A 14332-nucleotide genomic window follows, 5' to 3' on the forward strand; every position below is an offset into this window, starting at 1 on the left:
TAGTTTTTGACAAATTTGCCTTATTATTATTATTATAATTAATTAATTAATTATTATGAATGTGTAGGCGTTTTACATAAAGTTGGATGGGAGTCTAGAAACAAGTTGTGATCCCACCCCTTTCTAAATGCAAAAACTCAATCTATGAAAGATAAATGCACCACACTTAATATTGTTGGAGAGACTAATAGAGAGAGTCTTGATACGCGACAGTGTGCCCAAAGCCTCCTTATCCAATTCCCCGAATGTAGAGAACGCAAATGGGATGAACTTCTATATGTTGTCTTCACATTTAGACGCATACTTCTTCTTTTTCTTCTCCACGGCATTGTGCAAGGCCACCCCAGGAGTCCACGAACTCACACCCATACCAGCAAAGGGAGATATGCCAGTCACATCCAAACATGCATCTTTACCCTGGAACCAATTAAATAGTAAAAGGTCAACAGGTCTTAGATCGTTCCCAACCTCTGAGAGGAAACCCATTGGAGCCTCCTTACGCACCACAATCCCAACTTTGGAACAAGTATCAACAAGAACCTCACGCACCAAATTAATAATAATAATAATAATAATAATGATAATAATAATAATAATAATAATAATAATAATAATAATAATAATAATAATAATAAGAGGGTGATGAAGAAGGGGAGTTTCTTTTAGAGGGCAAATGTGTACTTTTACTCAAAAAATACGGGCGTTTTTAAGAAAAATAGGGCGTCGTTTAACAATCCCCTTTTTGTTAGGGGAATTAGTACAATATTTTACTCATCTCTATGATAATTATGTTTGATGTTAAGAACGTGTCAAAGAAATAATCTCCATCAATTAGTTACTTTGTCACAAAGGATTTTAACATGTACTGCTACTATGTATATAATGATGATTTTCTCTTCTCCAAACTTCATGATTATACCACTCAATGTCTAATGTCTGTTTTTACTTCTTCACTTAGCTTGATTAATTACCACATAATATGATGTGAAATATATGTGATTGATGGTGAAATTAATTAGAGGCATGAATAGTCCAATGGCTCAAAACCCTAACTCTCTTTATCCTAAGCCCTTTAATTCATTTTCACAGAATACAATCTCAATCAATGTGACACGTGCCAACCGATAAACACCCTCCATCCAATCAAATTCCTTAATTTTATCAAATAATCAGAGAAATTTTAAGTAGTACCCCAAAGTCTTGTCCAAAGTACTTCTCCTTAATAATAATAAACCTAAATATTAATAGTACTAATCATTTTATAGAATGAGTTTTTGGCCTATTCGTTAAGACTGAAGTTATTTGTATACGATTGTTCTCATGTTCGAATTCCTCCGCCCCCATTTATAATTTATATTGTCATTGTGGCTCATTAACACCAAGAAAGAAAAAGAAAAATATAAAACTACTCCGTACTAATGATGTTTCGGAGGGCCTTCAACCACTACGCTTGTAGGCCAACTCTTGATTCTCCTTTATTTGTAACTTATAATGCCATAGTGCTCATTAGGTAGGGGTTTGAATCTCAATATTTAGAAATGAAAACGGATCATTGGTCAGTCATTTTCTCTTAATTGGAGCATACGGGCGAAAGGTTTAGTCATAGTATAGTGTACACGTTGGTTATACAAAAAAAATAAATTCAATTACTCCATATGATCATAGATGATGCAAAGAGACCAACGGTTAACATGGTGACACAAATACAAGAACAAAAAGGCAACAAAAAACTATAACATCAAATCGATCAAATTATTAAAAAGAAAAATAAATTTTTTGAAAAATAATTTAAATTTTATTAATCATTAGTAAAAATTTCACCAATCCCATTTTAAGCCAACCTACTGCCCTACTTTTGAAAGTCACCTTGTCCTCAAACCCCTTCCTTTTAAGGGCATATACCCTTTCTTTTTTCATTACCAATCTCCGGCCTCCCTTTATTATTCTTCATTTTCCATCAAAATAAAAGAAGAACAAATTATTTCAAGAAATTTAAAAATAAAAAAATGGGGAGAGGAAAGGTTGAGATAAAGAAAATAGAAAACACAACAAATAGGCAAGTTACTTACTCAAAGAGAAGAAATGGGCTTGTTAAGAAAGCTGATGAAATCTCTATTCTTTGTGATTCTAAAGTTTCTTTGGTTATGTTGGCTAACAATGGCAAAATGCATTCTTACCATACCCCGTCTACCTCGTAAGTCGTCTTAATTATATTCTTATATATACTCGTTACTCCTTCAAATTACACTATTAACTTCCATTTGGAGGCCAAAATCAACACATAATTTTTACTAATTTACTAAGAAAACTAATTTTAAATTTATTTTTTTAAATTAATTTTTACTCAACAAATATTTTTACTAATTTACGAAGAAAACTAATTTTATATTAATTTTTACTCAACACATATATTTTTACTAATTTACTAAGAAAACTCATTTTAAATTAATTTTATTTAAATAATTTTTTACTTATTTTGTAATCTCTCCTAATTTTTATTAATTTATTTGTAGGGTGGAAGATATACTGGACAGGTACCAGAAGATTTCTGGAAAGAGGATATGGGATGATAAACATGAAGTAAGTTTATGCATTTGATGTTTGAATTTAATTTACTTTTACATCTTTCTTTAATATAAACGTTTATTGTGCATCTATATTAGAGTGCCTAATTTTCTTCAGTGGATAAAATTAGGGTTTAATTTATGTTTTTATTTTATTTTATTTTTGGGTTTCTAAAAATATGGAAAAAACTCATCATTTGAACAGATCTATAAATAGGATGGTCTTTCTGTGTTTCTCAAGCTTATTCTCACTAATTTTATGGTTTTTTGGATAAATTACTAAATAAGGAAAGCTATAGTTTTCCATGCCCTAGATCTGTATGACTCTATGTTATGTTACATCCTGTAGATCTGTCTGGTTTTCTGATTTTCCCTTTTTTTCTTTTTCACTTATTATTACCTGGCCTGGATATTTGCTAGTTCAATAATGTAATTAAACAATTTTCATATTTTTTGTTGTAAACAAATAATTTATCAGTTTTTTAATTAATCAATAATACATAGATCGATTATGTTACATCCTGTGAAGTTTAATTAATCACTACGTATTATTGATTAATTAAAAAGCTAATGAAATTATTTCTTACAAAACGGCTAATTATGTATTTACGGATTATTAACGTATTTACTTTTTTTTTTGGTTCGTTATAATTGATAAAAATGACTCATGTTTGATATTTTTCAACAGAATCTCAGCAATGAAATAGAAAGGGTCAAAAAAGAGAATGACAACCTGCAGACTCAACTCAGGTAATCTTAATACTGTTATGTGCTAATTAAAATATATACTTCATGCATTATATTTTACATAAAATCAAACTATATATTATATGGTGTCACTACAAAATAATAATTTTAAAGAGATGAGAAATTTCGTGTCTAAATAGTCCAAATCCGTCTCAAAACTTGAGATGTTTATACTTTTTAGTATCTGTCTCAAAATCCGTCTATAATAATACGTAATTGTGTAGTGCGTTAATATATGTTTAAATTATCGTGACAAATACTCCCTCCATTCCTAAATGATCTTCCTAATTGGTGTTTGGGGTGGAAAATAAGAAAATGAAATCTTGTAATGATTTGGTGTAAGAGAAATGATTGGGTGTAAGAGAAAATAATAAATAAATGAAGAAAAGTAATAAAGAAATGAAGGAGAGAGAAATTATTTTTATTAAAGTAATAAAAAATCATAAAAGTGGGGTTGGGTGGGTGAATGGGGAAATGTAAATGAATTAAATAAGGGATGGTGGGAAAATTTATGGTAAAAAATAATATCCAAAAATAGAAACAGGAAGATCAAATAGAAACGACATTTATAGAAACAGGAAGATCAAAAAAGAATGGAGGGAGTACATTGTTAAACAAGTTTTAACATAAATTAATTTCTCGCTCGAAAATCGAACAGGCACTTCAAGGGAGAGGACATAGCAGGATTAGCATACCCAGAATTGGACCAGCTAGAGGATGCTTTGGATAATGGCATTTCTAGCGTAAGCAACAAAGAGGCAAGTTACTAATTAAATTTAATTTCTTAAATTTTTTAATATTTAATTAATTTTTCAATATAATTCTGATGGAAAAAATTAAATTAGTCTTTTTCTTCGTATTTTCCAAGGATATAATTTGTTTTTTTTGTAACAGATGGAAATCTACGGGGAGCTTGAGAGGAAGGTAGTAATTTTCTTAGAAAGTATAAGTGATTAATTATTCGTAAATTTAAGTTTTGGATTAATTTGCATGTGTTAATTATATTTATTGGAAAATGATCAGATGAGGATGCTTGACGAGGAACAAAACGAGCTCAAATATGTGTTGGTAAGCCTCCTGTTTAGTACTCCCTCCATTTTTTTTTGATGTATCCATTTCAGAAAGTGGGAAGTTTTTAAGAAAATTGGAATCTTGGTTTGTATTGGTATAAGTGTAATGATTGGGTGTAAGAAAAATGATTGTATGTAAGAGATTATAATAAAAAAAATAAAAAAAAAGAGAGAAAATAAGAAAGAAATAAGGTAAGAGAGAGGAGTGATAATGATGGGTGATAATGATGGTGAGAGAGTAGGTATATGGGGAAGGGAAAAGAATTAAATAATAGGGGTGGGGAAATTTAGGTGGGAATATGGGTAGAATCTTTAGGTATTTTGGTAATTAGATAGAAATGTAAGGGTATTTTAGGATAAAATATATGTCCAAAAATAGAAACGGATACAACAAAAAGAAACGCTTAAAATGGAAACGGATACAACAAAAAGAAATGGAGGGAGTATGTACGAAGTATATATTATCATGTAACTCAATGATAAAAACAAACTAGAAAAATAGAAGAGTCAGGGGGTGTTTGGTTAAGAGAGATTTTAGGGGGAAAAAATGGTTTTTGAGGTGAATTAGATGTTTGAACTTAAAAAAAAGCTACTTGTAACTTGGAAGTGTTCGGTTAATAGAGGTTTGGAAGAGAGATTTAGGGTGAAAAAGCTCAACATAGTAGTTTGGTGAATTAGATGTTTGAACTTAATTAAAAAAAGCTAATTGTAACTTGGAAGTGTTTGGTTAATACTTAATAGTGGAAGAGTGTTTTAGGGTGAAAAAGCTCAACATAGTAGTTTTCTGCAATTTGAGATATGAGAAAGTGAATGTAAAATTACTAATTTGTCATAACATTGGCTAAAATTATAACCCTTGCCAACCTTGGCACCGTACATTATTTCTCTCTTAAATACTCAAGCTTCCATTCTTCATTTCACCACATTTACTACAGTCGTTTTTTGTTGTAATAAATTTTATATTAGTACTTTGAAGCATTTAAAAGCTATTGCAATCATGCTTGTAATATTTTTTCTATTTGCAAATCAATAATTAATATATTTGAAATTTAAAATTAATAATAATTTAAAAAACAAATAAATTTGAAAGAGAAAATAATTAACATAAAAACTATTTGTCTAATAATAATGAGAAATAAAGTATCCAATAATAAAGTAGGTCAATGTTTTTAATGGTCATTTTACTTTAACAGCTAACATCTAAGGTACCAAACAATTTTACTCACACAACTAAACAAACAACTGGTCAAACCAGCTAACAACTCTTAACCAAACAGAACCTCAATCATCCTTAAGTCGAGTGGGCCTTGAGGTTGGTTAATTAATGAGTTTATTGAGAGAAATGAAGTTAAAACAATCATATCCTAACCTTGTTGAGTATAATTTAACCTTGTTCATGTATGTATCAGCACAAGCAAGAAATGATGGAGGGATATAAAAAAGATGATGATGGTGCCGTTTGCTTTAATCCACATCAGGAGAGACACGACGAAGAAGACGACTACCATTACCATACGTCGTCGTTTGGATACCGAGTGCAACCAATACAACCAAACTTGCAAGCCATGGATAGGATGAATATAAAATGGACCCACTGAAACGATGGCTCCTATTGAAACTAGCTAGGCTGGCTAACCTATGAGGGCGAGACCGATTGAGCTAGCTAGCTAGGTCGGTCTAATTGGTGTTTTAATCTGTGTGCGTGTGTGTTTTTCTGGACTTTCTTAAGCAGAGCAACTCTAATAGCTAATTATGTTTTCCATTTGGTTAAACTAATTTTTATATGGAACTTTAGCTATTTGGACAACTTGAGAACTCTACCTCGATCTACACTTTAAGTATGCACATTATCTGGAGAAAGAAGACTCACCAATATAATAATAAGATTAATAGCGTATTCAGAATGATATAGCATTGATGTAAAATATTAATTGTTTTTTCTCTAAAATGGGTGTAATGGTACTTCAAAATTGTACATGAAAAACTAGAAATTAGTTGCTAGATAAAGAAATAAAAAAATAGAGTCATTAACCTTAACTTGGTTAATCGGTCGTATTAATGGTACGTCAAAATTGTACATGAAAACTATAAACTGCTAGATGAAGAAATAAAAAAACATAATGTGGTTAACCTTAATTAATCTATCTATATATTATACTAAAAGAGAGGAAATCAATGTGGTGATGACAAATGTCACTCATTGATTGGCCTCTCTTTTAGATATAAAAAAATTAAAAAATAAAATAATTGATTGTAAATTATTTTGTTACCTTTTTACCCAATAAAGATTTGATTCTATTTTTTCCTAAAAAAAAGGTATCATTCTATACATGAGGAATACTATATAAAATATGTTTTTATATTTTGGTAACAAATATAACAATATATGCTTATGTTTTTATTAAAAAAAATAATCCATTTTACGGAGTACGTAGTAGAATATTTACAAAAAATAATTAATGTAATATACCGATTTGTACTTACATAATTAGAATACAAATAAATTAGAAAAACAACGAAGTATGATTATATAGTATAAAAAAGGTTACTATAATACTATATAATATTTTACAAACTTTTACATAAGGCGGTCTTACACGAAAGACCACTTTGGTGTCATATAAGTTAAGCAATTAAATCAATTAGTTAAAGACATAAATTAATTAGTTAAGCACTGGAACCAATTAGTTAAACAATAAAACTAATTAGTAAAGCACTATAACTAATTAGTTAAGCAATCAAAGTGGTCTTTCCGGTAAGGCGGTCTTACACAAAAGTTGCCGATAATATTTTAACAACTAAATTTGATAATTATAAGTAATATTTTATTACTTTAAAAAAGAAAGTACGGAGTATTGTAACTTCCTTAAACACGAGAAAAACTTGCGTAACCTTATCTATCTACTACTCTACTATGTAACTCCTCAATTATTAAAATTTTGCAACTCTTTTGTTTTTACACTAACTACTAAATTCACACATCTCTGTAATTTTAATGTTATTTGGTGAATTTTAATATAGATGATGAACATAGTCATGTAATCCGTATCATTTTGTTGGATTTGTCTAAATATTTACATAATACTTACATAATACAAATTTAATACCCATATCATAATAAAAATTTAATAAAATGACTAACTGTATGTATATATTGTCAATTTTTATTTAAAATATGTGTCTTATATTGACCGTGGATATGTATAACGAATATTTATCTTTGCTTTAATATTCAAAGTAGTATTTATCAAGGTTTTGTAAAAGATGCTTATTGAAAAAAGAAATTGTTCTATATAAAAATGTCTCTCTCTCTAACTCCCTATCTTATACTTTATTCTATATAACAAATATTCACTATATCCCATCATACCTATTTTCCTATTAGATTATATAATATAATCTTACAATAACTTATCGCATAAAACTCCGTGAATATACTATTACAACAACTAAATCCGGACGGAGAGTATATATTATAATGTTTTGTTTATTTAATCAATTATTCTAATAAGATACTGCAATTGAAGAAGACTCAGTAGTAGAATTTTAAAAATCAAAACTCTCTTACCAAAAAAAATTGAGTCATGGAGTGGGTTTGAGGCAAGTGTGGATACACGTGTAGGTGATAGATTGGGGATGAGTTTTACTTTTAACCCGTTAGAAGGAGATTGGGAGGGGTGAGTACTTTTTCCATCGTGGGTGACGGGAATAGAGATAAGAATTTTGGACGAGTACGAGTGTGGAGACTCCGACCAGCTTCAAAGTCATGACTAGCTGAATAAATAAAATAGTGGAGTAGTTGTTAAGTGCTCGAATAATGATATAAATATGACTATCAAAGTAAAGATGGATGAGAATAACACTATGATTGACACATGTGACCATCAAAGTAAAGGATGGATGAGAATAACACTATGATTGACACATGTGATGAATAAAGATGAAAATAACTTTGTTTATGTACCTTTATTTGACTTTATTTTTATGATAAACAAGATACCGAATGGGGAAATAGAAAAAAATTTCATCATTATTTTTAATTAAGAGAATATCTATAAGGTTGTGTCCAAAGTATAGTGTAACCAGATAACCAAATTGAGATTTGAGTTTTAAAATTCAAAACTCTCTTACCAAAACATGTTGAGTTCAGCCGTTTAGGGCTAGGTTTGACACATGTGATGAGTGGGGATGAAAATAATTTGTTCTATGTACCTTTATTTGTTTTTATTTTTTAATAAGTAAGACCAAATGGGCAATAAAAATTTATCCATCATTAGTTTTAATTAGGAGAATGTCCATAAGCTATATGTGTCCAAATTATAATGTAATCAGACAACAATATTGTCAAATACTCTAGAATTGAGTTTTAAAATAAACTCTCCTACCAAAAAATAATGTCGGGTTCAGTCGTCTAGGGGTAGGTTTGACACGTGTGATGAATATGGAGGAAAATAATTTTGTCTATGTACCCTTATTTGGTTCTTTTTTTAAATAAATAAGACACCGAATAGTGAATAAAAAATGTATCCATCATTAATTTTAATTAATTAGGAAAATATCTATAAGTTATTTGTGTTTAAAGTATAATGTAACCAGACAACCAAATTGTCTAATACTCTTAGAGTTTTAAAATTCAAAGCCCTCTTATCAAAAAATATTGTCGGGTCAAGCCGTACAGGGCTTGGTTTGAGGCGGGTGTAGATACACGGACGGGGATAAAGCAGGGTTAATTTTATTTTTTGCTTACGAGGCGGGAATTAGGACTGGGATGAGTATGATACCTATCGTGGTGACGGGCATGTGAATGAGAATTTCAGGTTGTGTTGAGGGACCAGCATCACCCCGCTTCGAAGATATCTCTAGCTGAATAAAATATATGGTGGGGTAGGTGTTAAATGATCGGGTAATGATTTAGATGATTTATGAATTAAGTGGGTATGACTATCGAAGTAAAGAATGGATGCGAATAAATTTATGTTTGACATGGTTTGTTATGAAAGAGGAAGAAAGTAAATCTATCTACGTGCCCTTATTTTATTATTTTGAATTTGTTAAATAAATAAGACATGGAATGAGCAGTAACATACCGAGCAATCATTAGTTTAAGAAGAAAATTATCTATAAGCTCTATTTCGATGATAATTGTCTATAGTTATAGTTTAGATATGCAAATTTAATATTCATATCATAAATCGTGCATCGAATGGGGCGAGTTTGAATCGATTGGATTTGAGAACACTCACCTCCTAATTATGTATGTCACTTTTTTATATTTTCATCAATATTATAGCTAAAACAATCGATTTTAATATTTCGTAATAAACTTATGTCAATATATTTAAAAGTTAGTTGAAAGGAAAAGTGGATTATTTATCAAATATGGGGATGTCAGTGGGTTTTTTGGGAGATCCCCCCGTGCATCCTTCCCAAGTGGGGCGGGGTTTAAGAAAGTTTGGTGGGTGACGGGGTTAAAAAAATGAATTCATCACAGGTGACGACGGGGCGATGGTGGATTTTAGATTGGACCTGTCTGCGTCGTTAATCTTCATCTAATTGATTATATATATATTTTAAAAAAACTCTTATAAAAAAAAGAGTTGAACCTAAGGATGGGTTTGAGGCGGGTGTGGGTATACCGGGGGGGGGGGGGTGATGATTGGGGATGTAATTTATTTTGTACCTCCCGAGACGTGGATTGGGAGTTGTGGCTATCGTTCCTATTGTTGATGGAGAAGATGGGGAAGAGAATTGTTGGTGGATACGTGTCTGCAGAGCCAACCCCGCCTCAAGTCATCTCTAAATGAATAAAATAAGTGGTGTGTGTAGGTGCTAAGTGATCAGGTAATGAGGTTGATGGGGTGACCGTGCGAGTATTAAGTAGGTATTACTATCCAATTAGTAAAGGGTAAACGAAATAATTTTATGCTTGACACAAGTGGGAATAATTTATTTTTTTATATATCTACCCTTATTTGTTTTAATAAATAAGAAATTGAATGAGCAACAACAAATTTATCCATCCTTAGTTTTAATTTGGTTAGTTTTAATTTGAAAAATATCCATAAGTACTATTTTGATGATATTGTCTACCAGATTTCATACAAATTTATATTTAGATGATTATATCGTGCGTCGCACGAGTATTATACTAGTGGTTAACTAAAGATAGCTAGGTTGGTTAACTAATGAGGGCGCGACCGAGCAAGCGAGTTGGGCATCTAGCTAGTGTTTTAATTTGTGTTTGTGTTTCTGTAATATGTAAGGGACTAAGGGCTATTTTCTGGACTTTAAGTATAATCAACTGATCAACAACTCTAATCGTCAATCACTACTTGTTATATTTTCCAGTTAGAGGTAATCATGAGATTTGGCCTATAGATGATCATTATATTCTCTAATTATGGTCTCAATTGATGATTAGTGTCCTCTTTGCTGCTTTCACCATCTTCACTATCATCCTCTTCATCCTCTTCACCAAATTTAAATTTAAATTTCAATTTCTAATTGGGAAACAAATTAGGCTAGGGATTTTCGCCCAAATTAGAGCACTGAAGGTATGCTTGTCTAGTTCAATTTTCTTGTAATTGATTTTGATTTTCGCTCAAATTGATTGAAAAAATATGGCAAAAAATATAAACTTTGACAAAAAAAAATATAAATTTTGGTTAAAACCCATGATGGGGTAAACCAGAAACAACATAATTGTAACTTACAATACATGGTTCAGGCATTTTATCAAGCATTTCGCGTGCGTGATGAAGAAGACCATTTTTACAATACCCAGAAACCATTGTGTTCCAGAAATGACAATTCATTTCAGGGAGATCATCAAGAACTTTTTGGGCACTTTCAATGAAATTGCATTTGGAGTACAACTCCACAAGGCGATTCGAAATGAAGGTGTTGAAAATGAGGGAGGTTTTGATGAAGTGTGAGTGAAGGATTCTGCTAAAGCATCAATTAATTTAATCCCCACCACCCAACGCCTCCCTGTTCACCATCTATCCACCGCCGCGAGTGGTGACGCTATTTAGGTTCCTCCATGGATTGTTGCACCTTCTTCTTCTTCGGCGAGATGGGTTGAATTTCTGGGTTGTTTTTGGTGAATGAATGGGTTAATTAGGAAAAATGGGTAAATTAGATGTTAATTAGGAAAAATGGATAAATGGGTAAAAATGGATAAATGGGTAAAAATGGATGGGTTAATTAGATGTTAATTGTGTTAGGTTATGATACATATGACAATTCATAAATCATGCGGAAAAACCATTTAGCCAGGATTACATATTATTTACACATAATCATATAGCATAGTTTAGATGCATACACTTTGTTGCGTGCCTTCCCTAGCTGCGCCCGAACCGAACAAGAACAAGTCTTTAGGACTCCAAGTGTCGTCCCTCCGTAGATAGTCCACAGCACGTCCGGATCCGCCTTAAGATTGACCAACTAGAATCGCCCTTAAGGTACTAATAATTTTCGGCACTTTTAGGCAAGATATGTGACTGAATTTTTCTCTCAAAAACTCACTTTGAATACTTGAAAACTCGTTATAAATTGTGAACCCAGGCCACATATTTATAGGGGTATGGAAAGAGAATTGGAATCCTACTAGGATACGAATTAATTAAATTAGAATCCTAGTGAAACTCTTATTTAATTAATTTATCTTTTAGGATTAGGAATTTAATCATTAAACGAATCCTGTACGTTTTAGGTTTCGTATGTGAACACAAACACACACGCACGCACAGCAGCCCACGAGGGGCGCCATGCGCGCGCGCGCACAGCCCGAGCAACGCAGCCCACGACTGCCGCAGCCTTGGGCGCGCGCTGGGCCTGCCTTGCGGTGGGCCTAGAGCAGCCTTGGGCTGGCGTGTTGTGGCGCGCGTTTCCCTTGCTGGACGTGGGCCTGGCTTCGTGCTGGGCCTTCGTCTAGCAAGCTCGTCCGATGCTAATTCGTACGACGCGCTTCCGATTAATTTTCCGATTCCGGAATTCATTTCCGATACGAACAATATTTAACATTTCCGATTCCGGAATTAATTTCCGTTTCGAACAAATATTTAATATTTCCGTTTCCGGAATTATTTTCCGATTCCGATAATATTTCCGATTCAGACAATATTTCCGTTTCCGGCAATATTTCCGATTCCGGCAATATTTCTATTTCCGATAATATTTCCCGATACGTACCATGTTTCCGTTTCCGGCAACATCTACGACTTGGATAATATTTATATTTCCGATACGATCCATATTTCCGTTTCCGGCAATATCATCGTTTCCGGAGTATTCATTTCTTGCCTGTGACGATCTCAGCTCCCACTGAAACCAAGATCCGTCGATTCCGAATATCCATAGTTGGAGTATTTAATGCTATTAAATACTTGATCCGTTTACGTACTATTTGTGTGACCCTACGGGTTCAGTCAAGAGTAAGCTGTGGATTAATATCATTAATTCCACTTGAACTGAAGCGGCCTCTAGCTAGGCATTCAGCTCACTTGATCTCACTGAATTATTAACTTGTTAATTAATACTGAACCGCATTTATTAGACTTAACATTGAATGCATACTTGGACCAAGGGCATTATTTCCTTCAGTCTCCCACTTGTCCTTAGGGACAAGTGTGCATTTCCTAATTCCTTTGTCGCTCGATGCTTGCTCTTGAACATAAGGTAAGAGTTGTCATCCTTATTATGTCCAGAGGTGTTTCTCGGTTTCAGAGTTCAACTGATCAAATAAACAGATAATCATAGCCTATGATTCATCCGAGCACTGCCATGCATTTCACAGTTTCTAGCTCTCCGAGTGGCCTTGTACAACTTTTAAGCATCTTATCCCGATTTATGGGAGGACAATCCCAATCTTGCGATCTTGAGATTAGACTTCGTTTGATAGGTGATTACCTGAGCGTTGCCTTTATAGCCTCCTTTTACGGTGCGACGGTTGGTCAACGTCAAAGCAACCAGTTCTCAAACAAGTAATCTCAAATCACTCAGGTATTGAGGATTTAGTGTCTAATAATTTTAATGAAATTTACTTATGACAGATTTTCATCTCTTACAGTAAAGTTTCATAGGTCTTGTCCGATACTAGTCTTCCCAAAGTAAGTATCTATGCAAATGATTATGACATTGCCATGTCCACATAGTTCAAGAAACAGAACTACTAGTCATCTTGCATTCTAATCGTCTAACGTTTTCTATGCGTCCAATTTTATAGAAAACTCCGACTAGGGACCATTTTCAACCTTTGACATTCAAGTTCACTTGATAGACATTTCTTAGTCACAGGACTGGTCCTGACAGTCTATCTTGAATATATCGTCAAATTGAAGGGACTCATCATTTAATACTAAACCAAGATTAAATGGAATATGAAAATACATTTCATATATGATAAATGTTCAACCCCAATGTTTTTACAACCATGGGCCTCGAACCCATCTTTAAAACATTTCATGGAATTCCAAGCTATGCTTGATTTCCAGTGCTACAACGTGAGTGTTGCTTCTCACTTGTTGCATAGGTTTAGTTATCACGCTTTGCCAATCTTAACATCCTTTTCATCGAATGTTCTTCGAGATATGATGATAAGAACTTTTGAGTATGTTTATTTTGTGATCTAGTCTTTCTTGCTACATTATGTTAGGTTATGATACATATGATATTACATAAATCATGCGGAAACAACCATTAACCCAGGATTACATATTATTTACACATAATCATATAGCATAATTTAGATGCATACTCTTTGTTGCGTGCCCTCCCTAGCTGCGCCCGAACCGAACAAGAACAAGTCTTTAGGACTCCAAGTGTCGTCCCTCCGTAGATAGTCCACAGCACGTCCGGATCCGCCTTAAGATTGACCAACTAGAATCGCCCTTAAGGTACTAGAATTTTCGGCACTTTTGAGCAAGATGTGTGGCTGAATTTTTCTCT

General features: G+C 32.7%; 1 protein-coding gene across 1 annotated transcript; it reads left to right on the forward strand.

The window, feature by feature from the left end:
• Positions 1–1879: 1879 nt before the first annotated feature.
• LOC110805695 (floral homeotic protein PMADS 2-like) lies at positions 1880–6188 on the forward strand. Its single transcript, XM_056836460.1, has 7 exons — positions 1880–2194; positions 2514–2580; positions 3253–3314; positions 3970–4069; positions 4206–4235; positions 4335–4379; positions 5791–6188. Exons 1-7 carry the CDS (start codon positions 2007–2009, stop codon positions 5977–5979), a joined length of 681 nt encoding a protein of 226 aa, XP_056692438.1. The 5' UTR covers positions 1880–2006; the 3' UTR covers positions 5980–6188.
• Positions 6189–14332: the final 8144 nt, after the last annotated feature.

This window comes from Spinacia oleracea, chromosome 2, assembly GCF_020520425.1.
Source record: "Spinacia oleracea cultivar Varoflay chromosome 2, BTI_SOV_V1, whole genome shotgun sequence".
NCBI lineage: Eukaryota > Viridiplantae > Streptophyta > Magnoliopsida > Caryophyllales > Amaranthaceae > Spinacia > Spinacia oleracea.

Coding starts and splice junctions, on each gene's coding strand:
- LOC110805695 (XM_056836460.1), top strand. CDS start 2,007: ATGGGGAGAGGAAAGGTTGAGATAAAGAAAATAGAAAACACAACAAAT. Junction 4,070..4,205: donor CTAGCGTAAGCAACAAAGAG/GCAAGTTACTAA, acceptor TTTTTGTAACAG/ATGGAAATCTACGGGGAGCT. Junction 4,236..4,334: donor ACGGGGAGCTTGAGAGGAAG/GTAGTAATTTTC, acceptor GAAAATGATCAG/ATGAGGATGCTTGACGAGGA.